At 42.4% G+C, this 21,194-nt stretch overlaps 1 protein-coding gene and 1 long non-coding RNA gene across 4 annotated transcripts in view; one reads left to right on the top strand and one right to left on the bottom strand.

Annotated features, from left to right (window-relative positions):
- Positions 1 to 669: 669 nt before the first annotated feature.
- Positions 670 to 13,297, bottom strand: LOC309380665. Its single transcript, XR_014173001.1, has 3 exons — positions 13,148 to 13,297; positions 1,819 to 1,978; positions 670 to 1,346 (listed from the first exon to the last, which is right to left on the bottom strand). It is a non-coding gene; the product is annotated as an uncharacterized lncRNA (long non-coding RNA).
- Positions 13,298 to 13,383: 86 nt separating this feature from the next.
- The window catches only part of AUH (AU RNA binding methylglutaconyl-CoA hydratase), a 30,775-nt gene continuing 22,964 nt past the window's right edge, over positions 13,384 to 21,194 (top strand). Inside the window, exons 1-4 of one of the 3 annotated variants that reach the window (XR_014172988.1) lie at positions 13,384 to 13,675; positions 16,859 to 16,926; positions 17,009 to 17,096; positions 20,873 to 20,959. Coding sequence is in view for 2 of the 3 variants with exons in the window: in XM_081930739.1 (XP_081786865.1) it covers positions 13,402 to 13,675; positions 16,859 to 16,926; positions 17,009 to 17,096; positions 20,873 to 20,959 (517 nt within the window). In the remaining variant the exon portion in view is untranslated. The remainder of the gene's footprint in view (positions 13,676 to 16,858; positions 16,927 to 17,008; positions 17,097 to 20,872; positions 20,960 to 21,194) is intronic. The other 2 variants (XM_081930739.1, XM_081930740.1) reach the window with 2 other exon arrangements.

Below are 21,194 nucleotides of genomic sequence, written 5' to 3'. Positions count from 1 at the left end.
AAGTTAAAATTTTAGCTACTAAAGCTAAAATTTACATCCATTGCTCCACCCAATTTTGCTTCTGGCCACACCCACCACTGGCATTTGACCCCCAGAAGGGAATTCAGTCTTCGGACTGAAAAAGGCTCTCCACCCCATCCTAGCACAGTATACAGCTGGTTTCTGCCCTAATCACACAGAACTGTTCTTCTTGATCCTGGAGAGAAAATTGCACTTTTTGAGTGCATTCACACAGGGGCTTCACCACTCAAAGTATGCATATTTGGATGCACTCAGGGTTGCTCAACTTCAGGTCCAGCATTGTCTTTAGCTCAACACAGTTGCTTCAGCAGACAAAGCACATCCTCCCTCTGTCGTGCATTGCAAATTATTATCTACAAAGTATCATAGAAACAAAATAATTCAGGTATCTTTCGGCTTGCATAGGGTTACGCAAGCTTTCGAGACAGAACTCTCCATCAGGCAAAACAGAAAGGTTAATAATGAAAAAGTGCCTACAACTGAAACATTAGGAACTGTAATTCATACCCAGTAACTGTTCATACAAGGGTCTTGGCCCCTGAATAACACCTGCAGCTCCCTCTTCTCCCTGCCAGTGGAGATAAGAGCCTGGAAATGTTTGACATCGACAGTCAAAGATCAGAAAGGACTGCCACAGACAACTCCACATATTGGAGCAATTTTTATTTCTAAGCAGGTTTCCTGGCTGAAAAGTGGAACGGAATCAAATAGGATATTGAACAGCAATGGCCCTATTCCTAAATGAAATATATGCAAAGCAGAATACGGTACACTCAATTCTTCTGAATAAATAAGCTAATTCATAGGAACAGCAGGATTTACCAAAATATCCTCTGAGCAAATAACTCTAAAGCCACGTTTAAAATGTTCAGTTCAGTAGCTGATACTGACCTGCTCAACCAATTATGCCTATGACTCATTTTCTCTAGACCAGAAAAATACACAGGATGTTTTTTTATGCATTACCCGTACTATCTATTGTTGGGTAGTTCATATTGTACAGAGTCTAACCACTTCTGCAGATTTAATTTAAGGGGAAATTACAGTGAAATTGCTCAAAAATGGTGCATAAACACTGTGCATGGATAATATGCCACACTGAAAGTTTACAACAAAATTCATATGAAAACCAATTAATCTACTCTTATTGCTCACAGTCATTAACTTTAATAAGGTGTTTGGTGGTGTAAATCTAACTTGCCAACTGCTGCCAGAACCAACAAAACACGGGATCTAATTTCTTTCAAAGCAGATACAATTTCCTTCTCCCAGCTAGCTGCAAACTTGCCAGTTGTACCTTCCAGACAAAGGACTACGGATCCAAGCTGTATATAGAGACACAGGAACAGATGCTATGTGAAAAGTAAATATTTACTTCCAAGTTGTCTATGATGCTAACACTAAGAATCAATGTTTTAAAAGGGCTCTTACAAAGACCAATTCATGGAGGACAATGGCTGCTAGTGATACTGCCTGTATATTCCCTAGCATCAGAGGCAATATGAATATCAGTTGCAGTTGCAGGGGGAAAATAGGATACTGCCACTAGACTTCCCATAAGCACCAGAGTTTAAACGGGTATACCCCACAATCTTTTCTTGAACATACACTAAACCAGCAATTTCAGCCCCAGAGTATTAAATCCATGGGCGCAATTGCAAGAATGTGTGGGGCAATAGTATATCCCTTTTTAAAAGCAGGGTAGAGGTAAATTTCCCAGTGAAGTTTCAGCTCACAACAGCTATCCTCCTCTGTAAGGGTGGAGTTTATTAAGATTATTTGCCATTGGAGACTTACAGATCCTGATGGATTCCTGAATGCTTTTGAGAGATTTTCCAATGGACAGAACAGGTGATCCTGTCAAGTTTCTCATCCTGCTGTAGAATGGGGAGATGTGGCATGATCGCTTCTGAGCACCCTCTCTGATGTTGTGGAATCTGCAGTGCCTACTGGTATTCTAGGAAGTTGCATGTAACAAAACAGGATGGATGATGGCTAGAGCCTATGTCCTTTTCAAATGTGGGTCGTTGGGTTTTTTTTGGGGGGGGGGTTATTGGATTGTTGTTTTTAATTTGATTATATACAGTGGTGCCCCGCAAGACAAATGCCTCGCAAGACGAAAAACCCGCTAGACGAAAGGGTTTTCCGTTTTGGAGGCGCTTCGAAAAACGAATTCCCCTATGGGGTTGCTTCGCAAGACGAAAAAAATCTTGCATCCCCCCGCGGGTTTTTCCCGCTTTTTTCGCCCTTTTCTTAAGCCACTAAGCCGCTTATCAGCTGTTCCGCTGATAAGCCGCTTAACAGCTGATCGCTGGAAGCCGCTTGACAGCTGTAGCGCTAATCCACTAAGCTGTCAATGGGCTTGCTTCGCAAGACGAAAAAACCGCTAGACGAAGAGAATCGCGGAATGGATTATTTTCGTCTTGCGAGGCACCACTGTATTTTGTGGTTTTATATTCTGATTTTGTTCTGTGAACTGCCCTGAGACCTCTGGGTATAGGGTAGTATATAAATTGATTGATTGATTGATTGATTGATTGACTGACTGACTCACACACACACACAGCGAGAGAGCGCCAGTGGCATAAACCTTGATCTGAAGCCAACCAAGCTCTGGTTAGAGCACACAATCCCACCTACAATATGGCAATAAGGGTAGCAAAAAAGTCTTACTTCAAATGCCTCTACTGTGTCCTCAAGTAATCATACAATTAATACAGTGGTACCTCGGGTTACAGACGCTTCAGGTTACAGATGCTTCAGGTTACAGACTCCGCTAACCCAGAAATAGTACCTTGGGTTAAGAACTTTGCTTCAGGATGAGAACAGAAATCGCGCGACAGCGGCGCAGCGGGAGGCCCCATTAGCTAAAGTGGTACCTCAGGTTAAAAACAGTTTCAAGTTAAGAATGGACCTCCAGAACGAATTAAATTCTTAACCCAAGGTACCACTGTATTAATGTTTTAAATGATGAGTTTGGGGAAATTGTTTTGCTGATTTTATTCTGATACGTTATATACCACTTCACTATTATTATTATTTTTTAAAAGTGCACCTTATAAATAAATAAATTAGGGGGAAATAAATTAATTTGGGCCACTAATCCCTCAATCTTACCTCCCACATCTCTCATTACAGCTTTAGATTTCAATGATTTATTTATGACTTTTGCATGGCACCTGATAACACAAAGCACTGGAGATTAAAAGTTCAGGGAATAGAAATAGATGTGACCAGTGATTTGATAGTGGTTTGGAGGAGGGAATCCATAAAAATATGCAATTTCAAGAGGATCCATTTCATTGGATTTGATCTGTGTGTATATGTGTGCCTTCTCTCACTAACACCCCCTCCCTCCTAACCGCCTCTTTGTCTCATTGAGTCACTGTCTTCCTCCCCCATCCCCTGGTTTCCCTCTACCACTCACTAGCTGTTCTTTCTCTTCAGCTACTAAAGTGCCAATGTGAGCCTTGATTAGCACATAGAGCTGAAAGGGGAAGTGAGAAAAGGATTAGCAGCTCAGGTGCTGATCTGAGCTTTGAAGAGTAAATAAAGCTGAAGAGTATAAAAAACTGAAACAGGAAGTGGAAAGTGTTCCTCATACAACATCCTCCTTTGGCTCGATACACTTTTCAAGGAGGGAAAATAGTAACCAAGCTAAAACTTACTCCAGATGTATAGGGGATAGAACAGGCATATGCTGTCTCTCTCACGTGTATATTGAAATTGTGGGTCTCTTTTAAAAAAATATTTATAAAGTTTTCCAATTTAACAATCCAATAAAAGCCACATTAAAAACATTCCAAATTATAAAATAATCAAAGTTCAAATATTATGCCAAATTATAAATCTTTGTTTGAGTGATTCTGAAATGGGTGCCTTGCCCAATTTTCTGCAAGGTTTTGTAAGTCTACCAATGTTTTTCATGCACAATGACAAAATAAGCCCTAATGTGGCATGTCCCTTAATACTTATTATAGTTTTGGAAATACAAACATTATATGACATGATAAAAATGCAAATACATTTCCATTATTATACCACGACATTGCACTTAAGAATCATTTCTGCAAAATATAGTATGTTCTCAAATAATAGCTCCAAAATTGGTTTTCAGTTGAAAAAAGTAAACCTTTAACAATTTGGTAAATATTATCTTAAAGTTCATGGCATCTAGCAGAATCCATTCACTCACTGTGAACTCAGTAATTGCCTACTCTTGTTGAATCAATGTAAAGAAAGCAGGAGAATAGAAATGTAATTATGCCATGCTGCAGTTTAACACGCCAGAAAAATCCTTGGTTGATTTGATTCCTATAAAAAGTTATTTCCAACAAACAATATATATAAATTGTAATTGATTATCTCATAATATTATTATAAGACTGAGATATAAAAGGACAGATTTCTCCTCTCTCAATTCAGCTACCAGAGCAGTCATGTCTTCTGTGTTGCCTGAGGTTCTTTCTTCCTCCACAAGGAGCTAACACTCTGGAAGAACCTATGTGGCAAGACATGTTGCTTGTGCTCATATTAGTCAAAAGGGAATTGTTATATCAATTTGATGAAAACAGCTCCTTCCTATCTTCCCACTTACCCATCCTCTGGCTCTCATTGTTGTTGCTATTTATTAGCATTGTTGTTGCTATTTATTAGCATTGTTGTTGCTATTTATTAGCCTCAAGTCCCATTGCTACCCATTATCCATACTGATGGAATCATCTCTCTTAGAAGAATTCTCAAACACAATATAGGGTACACAGGACCTGGCCAATGTTTTACTATCTGAGGCAACAGACTATGTGCTGTATCCAAGCAGCATACACAGAACTCCACTCATGCCCCAAAACCTGCTCTGGAAGGTCCTCCAATCAATCCTCTGGAGCTGATTATGAGGGTGTTCAGGAAGATGTAGGGCAGAGAATAGAAGGGTGGAGTTCTACTGCATAAGTGGATCTCTGTTGCGCAACTGGAATTACAGCATTCAACACAACCAAAGATACTACAATTCCACATACAGAAGCCAAGTAGGCTGGCAACTGATTTTTACTTCAACACCAGAAATAGAATAGTATCCTTCACAACATAAATGGTATCCTTCACAACATGAGGGCAGCAGGTAAGTTTAGGGGATGCAGGACAGTTTGTCCTCCAATAAAGGAGAATGCTACCCCACAGCATGTGCCACCTAAGGGGACTGCCTCACTTTGCCTAATACTAGGACTGGTCCTCAGTGTACACTTCAATCCTATTTAAATCAAAGCAATTTGCTTCTAAGCAGTATGCTTGGGTCCAAGATACTAACACACTTAAATCCATTTCATTTACCCGTAAGCTGGGAATAAAAGTGCTAGGAAATTATTACCAAAATTGTGCTTTTGGGATGAAGAGTTTTAAAAGGCAGAAACCTTTAAAGGAAAAAGAAAATGTTCCAATCAACATATGGGGTTATTTAGTCTTAGAAATTCAGTGCTGCACTAAACAAAGGGAATAGACAATTTGAGGAAACAGATGCCTTTGAAATACACTAAAGAGGCAGAGTGCCAAAGGGGGAATGCCATGTGTGCTGCTTGTTTATGAATGATTGATAACAATTAGGGAATATGTTTCTGTCATAGGCTTGTTTAAACAAAGAAAACCGGAGAAGACATTGAAAAAGCTTGAAAACAGGATTGGGAAAGTCAGTCCCAGGGTAACAAAATGTAACTGAACACAACAAAGAAGCAAACTGCAGCGTTATTTCATACTTTCTTGGCAAACAAAAATGAATACATTCAAATACATAAAAGCTCCAGGTAGGTGGCATGATACTGAGAACTTTAATAAGCATTGCTAGTCAAGAGACAGCTCCTGGAGTCCACTGATAATAAGAGAAAAAGAACCCAGAAAGCAGTTTCACAAAGGCACCAAATTTACACATTGTGAGATATGCATGAGTGGCTTCATCTGAATAGCTACCACAATGACTCAGAGGGTAAGCATTTCTAGCTATTACACATTTTCTCTCTTCAATGTCTATTAACATAACATGTGTTTATTGAAAGGCAGAATTACAGCGCCTCTGGCCCCAAGCACCAGTGGGTGGAATGAGAAGGGGCTGCGCTTATGAAAAACAGGTCACACTCACTCATCTTCCTCATCTTCTGTTGTTCCCAAAGTCCATTACAGGGGAGGTCCACCTCTCATAGGAATCTCCTGGTCTTTTTCTTGATTCTGGTGCAACTGTTTATCATCACTAGCACCACCTGCACTAGTGCCTCATTCTGTGCCTCACTGAACACATCAAAATGTCTCTCTTAGTAGCATGTTTCACTGGGATACATAAAAAAAACTCCACAGCCTGTGCAGCATAACCTTTTGCTGTAGGGAAAACAGATCTAATGTATGACAGATTCTTGAGTCTGCGGGTCATTATTATGTAGCTGATTATGTTTGTTGTGTTTATTTGATATGACTTCATTATTTAGGCTGCGGTCCAAACCTTCTTTGTACTGGGCTGAGGGTTTTTTTGGGATTGGCTGGAAGTGTCCCAACACTCAGTAGTGCTGAGCTCCATTGGCTTCCAGTGCCCTTGTTGCTCTGCCAGTATGGGACTCCCTATTCTGTCCACTGAATGTGTGAGTGAGCAAAAGCCCACTGTTGGGATCTCTACCAGAGGTAGCACACAGAAAGCCCCCAAACTTCCATGGCCCACTTTATCATTTGATTACTGGACTGAAATTCACAAAGGTTTATGCTGTAATAATTTGTTACGTCTTTAGAGCACCTCAAAACCAAGCTTTGTAATTTTTTGTTGCAACAGACTAACATGGTTAACCCCCTGGATAATGCAGGGCTGTAGAAACCTTGCTCATCTTGGCACAGAGGTTTGTAGCGAGAACAAACACCTTATACATGGTGTCTCTCGCCAAATATCTTTGGCACATGTGTTTTAACTGTCAATTGCTATCACATGCCCCAGCATTCTCAATAACTAATTTCACCCGTCTCCCAACCGAATGAACATAAAATTTTTCCACCCTCTTCTGTGGAAATTATGTTCCAAACCAGACATTCCTCAGCTCTTGTCAATGTTCCCTTTGTAATCATGCTACAAGGTGTTCCTGCCACCTTTTTTATTCTAAGTTCAGGTAGACCCTGGCCCTCTTGTATAGGTCTGGCTTGCCCCCAAACATTCCAAGGGCCTAACAAATCCAAATTCCTCCTCTTCCAATAACCACCTAATCCACAAATTGAGGACACTCAGCTGTGCAGGAGTTCAAATGCTCAGTACCCAATATATTTATAAATTCCTATCTCAACTTAACACAGAGAGTGAGTGGTAAAAAAGGTAAACGGAAGTTGGAATATGACAGATGGATGCCAACAAACCAGGCTCTTTCCTTTGGTAGATGCATGACAGCTATATAATTCACCAGCAAAACAGTCCCTGTGACTGTAGCCCTGTGACTAACAGCTACTCAATGTCTCCTTACCGGGTAATAAATACCCTCTTTCATCAGATGCAGGCAGTTTCAATAATGTTTTAAAATTAATTTCTATGACTTCAGAAAATATTTACAACAAAATGACCCCCCCATAGTGGCTTTTAAATGAGTGGGATGAAATAAACCACAGTGAACAATGAAGGAGTTCTGTATATGGAAAACTCTGCTTTCATCCAAATCTTCTGACTCATACTTGAAATGCCAGTGCAACAGGAGGAGTTGCTGGGCATTTTGAAAACTGCAATGTGACACTAAAAACAGCAACATACAGCAGGCTTTTCTAGGGGATTATTCTCTGACAAAGAAATGTATTATTCACAGTGTGTACAGTATTATCAAGAATATTCAGTATACACAAAAATATGTTTTATTAATTGGTTATATGAAAACTTTATATGTTACAGCTGTAATCCCACTTACTTGGGAGTAAACTGCATTGAACCCAATAGGACTTACTTCTGAGAAGATGTGTATAGGATTGTGCTGTAAACTATAAACATTATGCATTAATTTACTTGCATACTGTCATACTGTAACATTATGAGCAATGAATATTTTAAACTGTACAGGCTTAGCTGCAATTAAACATTTTCCAACACCAAAGAAAAGTGCAAATAAAGTTGAAGTAGGAGGCAGCCCCATGGAAATTAACAACTTTGTTTCTTACATAGGAAAGGGTGCCATTACACATGTGCACAGTGTCATTGTTGCCTTGCTAAAAACAGCAATTATCCTCTGCACATCTATGGTCAGGGAAAGTGCTTCTATGTAAGAGGACCCATGTATGATTTCCAGACTGACTTCATACATGACATAACTTTTTGAATTCATAAATTGAATTCATCAATTGCCAAAAGAACTACACATCCATTGCCAAAAGAACTAAACCAACACCCAAAAATTTTAAAATGTGAGCATTTGCATCTAGTTTCATGCAGTTTTTCTCCCTTCAAAAAACAACAACAAACTCTTTTTACCCCAACCACCTTTTTTCTGTCAAGGAACAAAGCAGTCCAACCAACAGAAAAGAAACGATTGTTTCACTGGAGCCACAGCTAAACACAGAACATGTTTGCAATGCATGGCTCAGTCCTGAAAAGCAATAATCTCTGCTCAGGGGGTGGTGGTGGTGGGGATGGGACAGGAGAGAGGGACTGGGGTAGCAAAGCTCAAGTTCTTTTATTCAGTGTATGCTTGGGGTTTTTCTGTCAGCATCACTTGGGGAAGTTCTCTTTCTACAGTATTTGCTTGTTATGTTTCCTTGGTGGGGAGAGAGGTTGGGGTGGCCTAGGGTGTGGTTGATCATCTTTGGCTGGCTGCAGTGGTATTGTTTGAGGGGGGTTGTCGGGTTAAGTTAGGCATATTCAATTGTATGCTGTCGGTGAGTTATGAGCTCTTTCTAGTGTGAATTGGCATTGTTATCTTGGAAGGTGTTCAGTAGGGCCAGTTCTGGGGTGACTTCTCATACCTGTTTAGTTATTTTGCTTATTTCTGGTATGACTGCACACACTCCTTTTCTGACTGGGTCCTCGATTACTTGGTTTGGTGGGATCTGCTGGTTCAGACACAGCATATGTCTGAGAAGGGATCATGGGGAGGAGGTGTGAGGGGAAAAACTGTTGTGACATTGATTTCTTTGGCAACTTGGAAGGGCTGTGGTGGGATGCAGAAAGAGCAACCTGGAGCCCCACTGACCACTTAACTGCTCTCTTCTCCATCAGCTTGGGAGCTTTTCTGAGACGCTTGCAGGGTATGATAGCATCCTTTGACATTTGAGCATCTTTATCAAGATGCTAACATATCTGTCTGCTTTTGATCAGTTGTGCTTCAAGGGAAGCTCACTAGTCCTCTGATTCTTTAATATTTTCCAGCCCAGATAGATGTTAAGCAAAGGATCTCACAACAGTCATCTCCTTGCAGGAGCAAGGACGCATAGGAGAATCAGATGCGCCACAAGAGCATCTTGGATGGGATAGCTTTCAAAGAGGGCTAGACAATTGCATGGAGACCTATCAAACACAATTAGCCGTGATGGCTATGCTCAGCCTCCCCTGCTGGAGGGAACAATGCTTCTGAAAAGCACTTGTTGGAAGCCACACACTCCCCACAAGGACCCTTTCCTTCCCTCTGCCCCAGTACCTGAGGGTCGTCATGACTTTCCAGGGATTTGCCAGAACAAAGTATATGTTGGGGAAAGGCTCCCTCCCTGCAAAGAAAATGGAGGAACCAGCAGACATCTGGCCAGCCATGCTAGCACCAGTCTGGCGCATGAGGGTGGGGGACACAGGAAGGAAGCATTCCTACAGTATAGGGCACTCAATTGGCATTTCCACCTACCTGAACTCTGAGCCTTCCCCCCTTGTTCTGGACTGCCTCTATCCTAAGGAAGATGCAAGCTCTGGCTAGAAGCCACTGGTGAGGAGAGTGTTCCTATGATTTTCAAATGTTTCAGAAGCATCTATTTGTTCCTTTAGCTGCTTGATATCATAGCATGGCAGGGTTGGAAGGGATCCCCAGGATCATCTAGTCAAAGCCCTGGCAATGCAAGGATCCTGCCCACAGCCAGCCATGGTTGGGCTCCAAACTCCAGCCTTCTGCTTCCCATTGCAATTCTGCATCATGTGGAGAAAGGGGAGAGAGAAATGTGTTGCTTACACTCGCGTAACACTGATATGAGATCCACACCATGCAGCCCTTTCAATAACTAAAGCCTAAGGGCTGTCACGTGGAGCAAGCTTGTTTTCTCCTGCTCCAGAGGGCCTTAGGGCCTGAAGCAGTGACTCTCCTTCCTAGGAGGTTTTTAAGAAGTGCTTGGATGGCCATCGGCCATGGGTCATCTAGTTGAGATTCATTCACTGCAGGGGGTTGGAATAGATGACCCTTGGGGTCCCTTCCAACTCTACAATTCTATGATGCTATGTTCTAAAGAGCATCCAATGCACCTTTAAAGCACATGACTTCCCCCCAAAATGATTCGTGCCATTGTGGCTTCCCTCTCATAGATCTACAATCCCCAGAACCCCTAACAAACTACAATTCCCAGGATCATTTGGTGGAAGACATCTGGTTTTTAGAACAGGGATGGAGAACCTGCAGTTTGCTCACCCCCATTTCCTAGGAAACAGGAAAGGGAAGCTCATGTGCTTCTAACAGTATGGTTATAGGGAGTAACGTGTATAAAATATTGAATGTTATAGGGTTATTAAGCTAATTGTATCAGAATTATTATGGGAATGTTAAGGGGGGAGGGAGGGGAAAAATAAGAGTGTGGAATTCTGGTGGTGAGTGATGAATGGATGCGGATTTGAAAGGGAGTTTGAATGTGAGGCAGTTGAGAGCAGCGGGTTCTGGAGGGTGTGGCTGGGCAACTAACTATTCAGTTTAGGATCAGTAGTCTAGTCATGATTTTTGAAATAAAGCAGTATATAAGATAAAGAGAATTTGAGGCCATAAGCTAGCTAGGGATGATGGGGAGTTGTAGTCCCAAAACAGGTGAAGAGGAACCACAGTTTGAGAAACCCTGCTGACTTGAACAAACCCAACTGATTAAGCTACCTGATGAAGGCCCCAAAGCCCTCCTTCTTTAGGCCTGAAATTAGGAAGAATATCTTCCAGTTGGGGTGCCAATTTAAATAAAGTATGGGGGACAGGTAAGCCCAGCCCCACACAATCAATCACGTGATGCAACATGCACACACCATTTGAATGCCAATCAACTTTGGGGGGACCAGCCCCCTGACCTATTTTTTTAATATTCTGTTGGGAGCTGCCCAGAGCAGCTGGAGCAACCCAGTCAGATGGGCAGCATACAAGTAATAACATTATTATTATTATTATTATTATTATTATTATTATTATTATTATTATTGCCGATGGGAGTTTGGCTCCTACACTCTCGGTTTTGGGGAGGGATGTGGAGTCAGCAGCTATCCCGACAGGAAGAGAGGCTCACCTCCCACATCCCCATTTTATTTATTTTTTCTTAACTGACCACGGAAGGGGCTTTTTTTCTGGAAAAGGGGAGTTTGGGCGAGTCATACAAAAACTGCATTGCGTCAGTTGATGTGGGAAAAACAAACAAAACCACGACTGATTAAGCTACCTGAGGAATGCCCAAAGCCCTCCTTCTTTATGCCTGAGATTAGGAAGAATATCTTCCAGTAGGGGTGCCAACTTGAATAAAATATGGGGGGGCAGGTAAGCCCAGCCCCACACAATCAATCCCATGATGCAGTGTGCACACACCGTTTGAATGGCAATGGCTATCAACTTTGGGGGGACTGGCCCCCTGACCTTTTTTTATATATATATTCTGTTGGGAGCCGCACCAGAGTGGCTGGGGCAACCCAGTCATATGGGCAGCATACAAGTAATAAAATATTATTATTATTATTATTATTATTATTATTATTATTATTATTATTACCGGTGGGACCTTGGCTCCTACACTTCCAGTTTTGGGGAAGGACGTGGAGTCAGCATATAAGTAATAAAATTGTTGTTGTTGTTATGACTGGGGTAACACAGTCAGATGAGCAGCATACAGGTAATAAAATTATTATTATTATTATTATTATTATTATTATTATTATTATTAAAGCTGATGGGACCTTGGCTCCTACGCTTCCAGTTTTGGGGAAGGATGTGGAGTCAGCATACAAGTACAGTGGTACCTCGGGTTAACTACTTAATTCGTTCTGGATGTCCATACTTAACCTGCAACTGTTCTTAACCTGAAGCACCACTTTAGCTAATGGGGCCTCCCGCTGCCGCCGCGCCGCCGGAGCACGATTTCTGTTCTCATCCTGAAGCAAAGTTCTTAACCCGAGGTACTATTTCTGGGTTAGCGGAGTCTGTAACCTGAAGCGTATGTAACCTGAGGTACCACTGTAATAAGATTGTTATTATTGTTGTTATGATGATGATGGCTGGGGCAACCCAGTCAGATGGGCAGAATACACGTAAGTAATAAAATTGTTGTTAGAGCCGATGGGACCTTGGCTCCTATTATTATTATTATTGCTGGAGCAACCCAGTCAGATGGGCAGTATACAAATAATAAAATTATTATTATTGGTGGTTTTATTGTTGTTGTTGTTGTTGTTACTGGAGCCGATGGGACCTTGGTTCCTACGCTTCCAGTTTGGGGGAAGGATGTGGAGTCAGCATACAAATAATAAAATTATTATTGTTATGATGATGATGATGGCTGGGGCAACCCGGTCAGATGGGGAGCATACAAGTAATAAAATTGTTGTTGTTAGAGCTGATGGGACCTTGGCTCCTATTATTATTATTATTATTGCTGGAGCAATCCAGTCAGATGGGCGGCATACAAATAATAAAATTATTATGATTGGTGGTGTTATTATTATTGCTGTTGTTACTGGAGCCGATGGGACCTTGGTTCCTACGCTTCCAGTTTGGGGGAAGGTTGTGGAGTCAGCAGCTATCCCGACAAGACCAGAGGCTCACCTTCCACAGCCCCATTCCCGCCCCACTTCCCTTTAACCGACCATGGAAGGGGCTTTTTTTTTGGGGGGGGGGGAGGAACAGTTTAGGCGAGTCCTACCAAAACCGTCCCGCGTCGGCTGACGTGGATAAAAACGAACAAACAACCCCGCGACCGATTAAACTACCTGAGGAAGGCCCCCTAAGCCCTGGCTAACTTAAGGTCGCCGTTTCTTGGCGGGAAGCGCTGAGGAGACGACGGTTAACGGAGCGGCGACGACGGAACGTTCCGACTTCGCGCGCTCGGAGGAGGGGAGGGGAGGGAATCACGTGCCGCCGCGGGGAGGCCACGTGGCGAGCGCACAACCAATGGGAAGGCCGGAGAGGGCGCCGCCGCCGCCGCCGCCGCCGCTGCCCGGCGCGCGCTTGTAAACAAGGCAACATGGCGGCGACTGTGGCGGCGGCGGCGGCGGCGGCGCTCAGCCTCCTGCAGCGTCGCCGAGCGGGTCTGGCCGCGGTGGCGACCGCCGCTTCGTCTTCCTTCTCCTCCTCGCCGTCCGCTTCCTCCTCCTCGTCGTCGTCGTCTTCTTCTTGCTCTCCCTCGCGGCCTCTGAGGGGTTTCGCGGCCTTGCCGCCCTCGAGAGGCTACAGTTCTGAGGCGAAAGCGGGCGGCGAGGAGGAGCTGAGGGTGCGCTACTTGGACGACGAGCACAAAGGTGACTATAACGGGGGTGGGGGGGTGAGGGGCTGGATCCTCGTCGGCACGTGTCAAGGAATCCTGACGCCCCGGGAAGGAAGCGTGTATGAACGTAACGGGGAGGCGCTTCTCTTTCCCTCGGGCTCCGTTGAGCTCTGCCCGTTCGCCCGCTGCGGAAATTCCTCCTGACGCGCCAACCGGCTTGTCAAATTAGAGAGGATGACGTGGGGCGGCTGGCCCTTTAAATGGGGAGGGGGGGGGTCGGGAGCAGCGACGTGCATGCCGGTTCATCTCCACTGCTCATGCGCAGCTCAATTCCCCCATCTCGCCATCAAATGAGTTCCGGTGGATGCTGAATTCTGTCGTTGTGTTCGAAGGGGCTTGTTTCATTTCATTTCATTTTCATTTCTTAGTTATCTAGTTCCCACGTACACATAGGCACGAGCCCAGGGCAGGATATAAGTTCAAGATGCTAGTTGCACCTTATTTGGAGTCACTTTTAGGTAAAGGTAAAGGGACCCCTGACCATTAGGTCCAGTCGTGGCAGACTCTGGGATTGCGGTGCTCGTTTCGCTTTACTGGCCGAGGGAGCCGCTGTTTACCTTCCCGCCGGAGCAGTACCTATTTATCTACTTGCACTTTGACGTGCTTTCGAACTGCTAGGTTGGCAGGAGCAGGAACCGAGCAACGGGAGCTCACCCCATCGCAGGAATTCGAACCACCAACCTTCTGATCAGCAAGTCCTAGGCTCTGTGGTTTAACCCACAGCGATAGCATTAGATTCTCATCTGGACTGCTGCTAGATCTAGACCAGGCTTCCTCAGCCTTGGTCCTCCAGTTCCCATCATCCCTGACCACTGGTCCTGCTAGCTAGGGATCATGGGAGTTGTAGGCCAAAAACATCTGGAGGGCCGAGGTTGAGGGATCCTGATCTAGACCACTGTTTACCAAACCTGGGTCTCCACCTATTTTGGACTATAACTATCCCTAATTATCAGGACCAGTGGTCAGGGATGATGGGAATTGTAGTCCAAAAAAAACAGCTGGAGACCCAGGTTTGGGAAACAATGTTTTAGGCAGTCCTGTCAACCTGGCAGTTCGAAAGCACACGAGTGCAAGTAGATAAATAGGTACTACTGCAGTGGGAAGGTAAATGGCGTTTCTGTGTGCTCGGGTTTCCATCACTATGTCCCATTGCGTCAGAAGTGGTTTAGTTATTCTGGCCACATGACCCGGAAAGCTTTGGACAAACGTCCGTTGCCTTGGCCTGAAAGCGAGATGAGTGCCGCAACCCCATAGTCGCCTTTGACTGGACTTAACCATCCAGGGGTCCTTTACCTTTATCTTTTACCTAATTCTATAGAATACAGTAGTTCTGTATTTTGCACATTAAAGCTGTAATATGGAGCACACCTTGGGAGGAAGCAGCTTGAACTCAATGGGATTTAATTCTGAGTAAATATCAGTAGGCTTGTGCTTCAAATTTTCAATTCAATACTGTATTAAAATCTGAAAGCGTAATCTGGCCACTTGTGGGACAACTCGTAATAAAGGGTGAGGAACTGCCATCACTTCTCCAAGCCAATGTGGGATGTATTGTTGAATGAGGATTTGGAAGATTGCATTCAGCTCCCTCCCTGACTGCACTTGAAGTTCACTGGGTGGCTTTGAGCCCCATCAGTATCTCACAGCCTAATCTACCTCACAGGGTTGTCAAATACACAATTATGTATGCCTGCTTGAGCACCTTGGACAACTGGAAGGAAATTAAAGTTAGTGAGAATCACAATTTCCTAGTGATGTTCTTTTAACATGCCACAGCCTGATTTCAGTTCCGTTCATATGGCATAATGTACTGTCTTCTGCCACTTCAATACTTTTATTGCAGTGACTGAGGCAGTTGAGGATTCTGAACTCAAGGCATGATTAAACATTCCTATACCTTTTGACTTTCTTCTTAGAGGCTTGACCATTCCTGATGCATTTTTCTTCTGCTAAAAGTAGGTGGGAGGATTGGAACCAAAGTACATAAAGTAGAGGAAAGTTTAAATTCTAATGCAACTTGTGTCCAGCGGTATTAGCTACTGAGAGGAAAACATACATTGTAGGCACAGTATTGGTTGAATAGTTGTTTGATTCAAAAATGTGGGGGAGTTTTGATTCTGCTGTTTGGGACAGTGTTCTTCTGTATTCATATGGAATAAAAGGACTCAAGTGCGCAATGCATATACAGGAGTAAATCTATGTGACCCCATCAAACCCACCACATAAAATGCAGTGATGTAGTTTGTAGACTTTGTCCCTAGGAAAACCCCTAGGGTTGGTGAAATAGTGCCTATTACAATATTCTGTAACTAAAACTTCACATACTGAAATTTTATATGGATGAATAGTTTTTTATGCATTTTTAGATTCATAGCCCAGTAGCTTGGCTAAGATGTGTTTAATATAACCATAGTTTTTTTATCTAGAAAGCCCAAAGAAATGCATGAGAGGAGGGGAGGAAAATGAAAACTCTAGAATCCTATCTATTAACAGTGTGATCCTAAACATGTTTACTTAGAAGTTCACTGAGTTCAATGAGACTAACTCTATAGTAAGCATACTTCAGCTTGCAGTCTAACTGCACTCACCCAACCACTCCTACCCAGCAGCTCTTTCTGTTACTGCACAAATTTATAATCTCTCCTTAAACTGCCCCTTAAATTTGCCAGATATTACTGTGTCTTAAAAACAGTAATTCTTTTTGGTTAGGCAGGTTACCATATTTGAAATGTTTCTGCATTTAAAAATAACATGGACAAAGGTATTGCATATGGTCTGTGCCTGTTGCTTTCTGTTGACTTAACATTACAGTAGCTTTGTTGTAGTGATAAAGAATTAGTAGTTAACTAATTTTCCAAACATAAACTATTGTTGGTGCTTAAGAAGAGTGTTTTCAAATATTTTAGTGCACTAATTTCAAAAATCATACTCATAGTAGACTCTATAAAATCAATGGGTTTTAGTGGATCTGATTTAATTCAAGCAATTACTAACATAGATCAACCAGAGAGATAATCATGTTTCATGCTAAATAACAGTTATTCACACTAAGTAGGCTGGCTTTTTGTCAGTAGATAACATAGGTACATTTTTTAAAATGTGGGATAAACCTTATGCACACTACTGATTTCAGTTATTTTTTTCTTCCTGTATATAGGAATTGTAGTACTTGGACTAAACAGAGCACATGCAAAAAATGCACTTAATAAAAACCTTGTAAAAATGGTAAGTGGATGAATACTTAGTCTTCTATGAATGTGAAGTGTTGAAAATAAGTGTTGACAATTTGCACACCTTTTCTCTACAGATGTCAAAAGTTATGGAAGCTTTGAAAAGTGACAAAAAAGTACGGACGGTTATATTCCGAAGTGAAGTTCCTGGGGTGTTTTGTGCTGGTATGCAAATTTTATTTTATTATCCATTTGGAAATACATAATCAAAATCAGTAGAAATGACTGAGACTCCAAAATTTATTTTAGCAAATTCAGCCTTTGGGGGATTTTTATTTATTTATATAACTTCTGCTGTACTCCTTAGAGAAATAAAGTGCTATAATTTTCAGTGACACAGAAGGTCTTAGAACTTTTTTTGGCGGGGGTGTTTCTAAATGTTACTGGTATAGTTGAGTATGTTTAGCAGTGTGTTGAGAGCACATATTATTTGGTCTGCAAAGATTCTAAGCTAAGTTAATCAGTTTCTCTATTGATTAATACTAAATAAACTACATTTTCAAGTTTGCTCCCATTGAGTATTACTTATGGTCAAAATTCACAGTTATTAAAGATCAATAGCATTGATAAATACAGAAAATTCATCACAGTACAGTGGTGCCTCGCAAGACGAAAGCGAAGCACGGTTTCCCATAGGAATGCATTGAAAAGCAATCAATGCGTTCCTATGGAAACCGCCTACAGACCAGGTCCGGGGACAGTCTGTCCCCCAACCTCTTCTGAAGGCCGGCGGGGGGCGAAAGTCTTTGCTCCCCCCCCGCCTGCCTTCCCGGGACAGCGGAGACTTCTCCGGTGTCCTGGGCGATCTTAAAATGCTGCTGTCCCCCAGCATTTTAAAAGCCCCCGGGACAGCGGAGACTTGTCCGCTGTCCCGGGGCGATTTTAAAATGCTGGCGGGCGGCAGCGAAGCATTCGCTGCCGCCCGCCAGCATTTTAAAAACCCCGGGACAGTGGAGGACTTCTCCGCTCTCTGGGGCGATCTTAAAATGCTGGCGGGCGGCAGCGCAGCGGAGGAATTCTCCGCTGTCCTGGGGTGATTTAAAAGCCCCCGGGAAGGCAGGCAGGGGGGAGCAAAGACTTTTGCCCCCCGCCAGCCTTCAGAAGCGGTCCAGGACCTCTTCTGAAGGCGGTCGGGGGGCAAAAGTATTTGCTCCCCCCCGCCTGCCTTCAAAAGCCATCCGGGATAGCGGGAAGCGCTTCCCTGCTATCCTGGACTGCTTTTAAAATGCTGGCAGTGGGGAGCAAAGCCTTTTGGCCCCCGCCGGCCTTCCTGGACCTCTTCTGAAGGCCGGAGGGGGGGGGGAAAGGCTTTGCTCCCCACCGCTAGCATTTAAAAGAGGTCCCCGGAGATTTCCCTATGGGCTTTCTTCTTGCGAAGCAAGCCCATAGGGAAATTCGTTTTGCGAAGAGCCTCCAAAACGGAAAACCCTTTCGTCTAGCGGGTTTTTCGTCTTGCGAGGCGTTCGTCTTGCGGGGCACCACTGTACCTGACATCAAGCATTCAAGGCCAGAATCCATGCATGCTCTTGAACACCATCTCTGTTATTTTCAGTTTAGCCAGTTAGAGGAGAGAATTTTCATAGTTGTTTATGCTGATAAATCTGTTGCACTTTTCATATGGAAAGTATTGTGAACTGAACACATGATTGCATACTTTTATTACTTTATAAATACCATGTTCATTGTGCCATTATGAAAGTGTGCTGAGAGTCTGTGTTCAGATATGTATTCTGTGTTACTGCTATGACATTGTATACTAGTAGCTCTTTGAAGCTAGAAGGCTTGGATAAAGCCATGTGTCCAAATGGGTCGTTGATAAATGGCAGCGCTATGGTGGCTGTGTTGGTTCATTTTGCAGAATGCACTTTGTGTCAAACGGGTGCAGTTTGTGCAAGTGCTCATCTGGGGACATTTGTTATCTACTGGAGGTGAATGGCATCTGTTTGCTGTGGTGCTGCTGAATAAGTTTGAAAATGGACAGAAAGTCAACACTTCACCAGATCATGTAATAGCTGTAGGACTGTTGGACAAAATAATGTAGCATTGGGGTGGGGAGAAGAGAAGTGAATATCGGGTATTAAGACTTTATTTAATTTCATTTTCATCTGATTAAAATCCTTTCATTACATTGTATACTCAGTTTTAGGTCATAGGAGGGGGGCTAATTTGAGCTAATTAATTGAAGGCTAATTAGCCAGCACTGAAGTAATGATGATTACTAAGATAAGAAATGGATTGAGTTTTGTTGCTTTGGTGAAAGGGGCATATACAGTGGGTTTGCTACGGTACAAAAAGCTAGCTTATTTTAATTTTAAAATTTGTTTTTAGAAATGTTGCCTGCTGCAAGTTCCTGATGTAGATATGATGTATTATTGAAAAATGATAAAAGCCACTTTTTCTTCAAGTTCTGACACATGCCTTTCTATTTTTCACTTGTTAAACATGATTTTTATGTTCTCTTGGCAGAAGAAAAGCATCATTAGATTTTTTTGCCATCTTTGGTTTTTAATATATGTATTAGCTATTTCAGTACTGTGAGTGGGATGATTATATGAAACATTTGAGTCACACTTAATTATGCGTACACGTGCATTTGGTCTACAAAGCATAATGTTTTTTTCCCATTATGCGGACAAGTGGTTTGTTTTTAGACTAGGTAAAAATACTTCAGTAGCTGGTGTTCATTTCAGTGAGCTTTTTTCTAATTGTAAGTACAGAAGCTTGTAACAGCTGTTAGGGAGTGCTCTTCCTGAGGGAAAACTTTAAAAAATGAAATTTGAAACAAAATCTGTTTTGTTGCTTGGATAAATTCTGTAATTTTGACACATATCTCATTTATACTTTAGGATGCCTTGTTCTTTACCATTTATATTTTAGATTTAAAAAATATGTTGCCCGCAAATGTACCCCTCTCAGTATCATGGTGCTTGGCACCCTGTGGTCAGAGGTTGTTTTTCAAGGTAATGTGGTATCTACATGAAGAGTTGCATCCACCTGGTACTAATCTTGGTTTATTTTTTGATGACTCATTCTCCTCTCCATGACACCCTGCGACAGCCCATGACTCACCCTTATAGAAACCAAAAGGAATCTTTTAGTCCAGGGTTGAGATTTTACAGCTTTCCTGATGTTAGACTATGACTCTGGCCATCCTGAGATTTAACATTTTGGCTGAAGAGAGTTGGGAGTTTGATAGCCACTGCAGGGCCAAGATTACCTCCTTCTGTTTTAGCTCATCATACTTCCTCTTGACAGCTGCCTTCACAAAAGGGTTATGGCAATTGCAATAAAAGGGGTGTATGGGCATTACCTTCTAATTGTGGTACTTGCTGAGTCCAGTGTTGTATTGTTTTACATCCCTTGTCATTGTGTTACATGTAGATAGATTTGTTTAGGCCTTCTCTAAATGATCAAGAGTGTGTCTCTTTTTCTTGATTCAGCATTGACAGCTTTCCCGATCTCCTTGGTTGCAAACTTCATTGGTTTGATGTAATCAGGGTTAATGTTAGTTCAGGTGTAACACTGTGTTATGATCACCTCCCAAAAGCGTAGGAAGGAGTGACTTGACTTGTGAGAGTTATGTGATTGGCAGAAGGAGACGTCAAGGTGTTTTCGATATCCTAGCCATGTTTTGGGGATTGGGGTTATTATGCCTGTACCAGGTCTTTGTGTGTCAGATCTGTTCCTTTCTTTTGTCTCTCTGTGCCTAATGTATGTTAAGTTCTCAGTAAATTATTTATATAAATATTTTCATGCATAATATGCGCTGTTTGATAAAGAGAGGTGAGTTAGGAGCCCCTGATCTTGTCAGGAGCTAATCATACACATAGGTTTTCCTGCAAATGCTCAAGTTGCTTTTCTGGAAAGTATAAATGATGCCATTTATGGTTTCTTTGAGCTGATACTACTATAAAACTGTAACCAGACAATGTCCTTTGCAGGTGCTGACCTTAAAGAAAGAGCCAAAATGCACTCTAGTGAAGTAAGCTCTTTTGTCTCAAAAGCAAGGGCAACTATTAATGAAATGGGTAAGTGAAAATCTCATTGCTCATAGACAACAGTATATTATTAATAGCTTGTTTCGAGTCTCAGGGTTTGAAGGTTTTATGCTATATGAAATGCTCTGTCCAGATATTATGAAATCATAATATGAGATTTAATGGTTTATGCATAAGGCTTTGAAGTCTTTCTTTTAGGAATAACACAGACTCCAAAAACTCCTTCAAAATGTATACCTTAATAAAAACCACCACTAATGTATTA

This window comes from Podarcis melisellensis (assembly GCF_964234715.1).
Source record: "Podarcis melisellensis genome assembly, chromosome: 11".
Classification (NCBI taxonomy): Eukaryota; Metazoa; Chordata; class Lepidosauria; order Squamata; family Lacertidae; genus Podarcis; species Podarcis melisellensis.
This window is presented reverse-complemented; position numbering and strand designations above follow the sequence as displayed.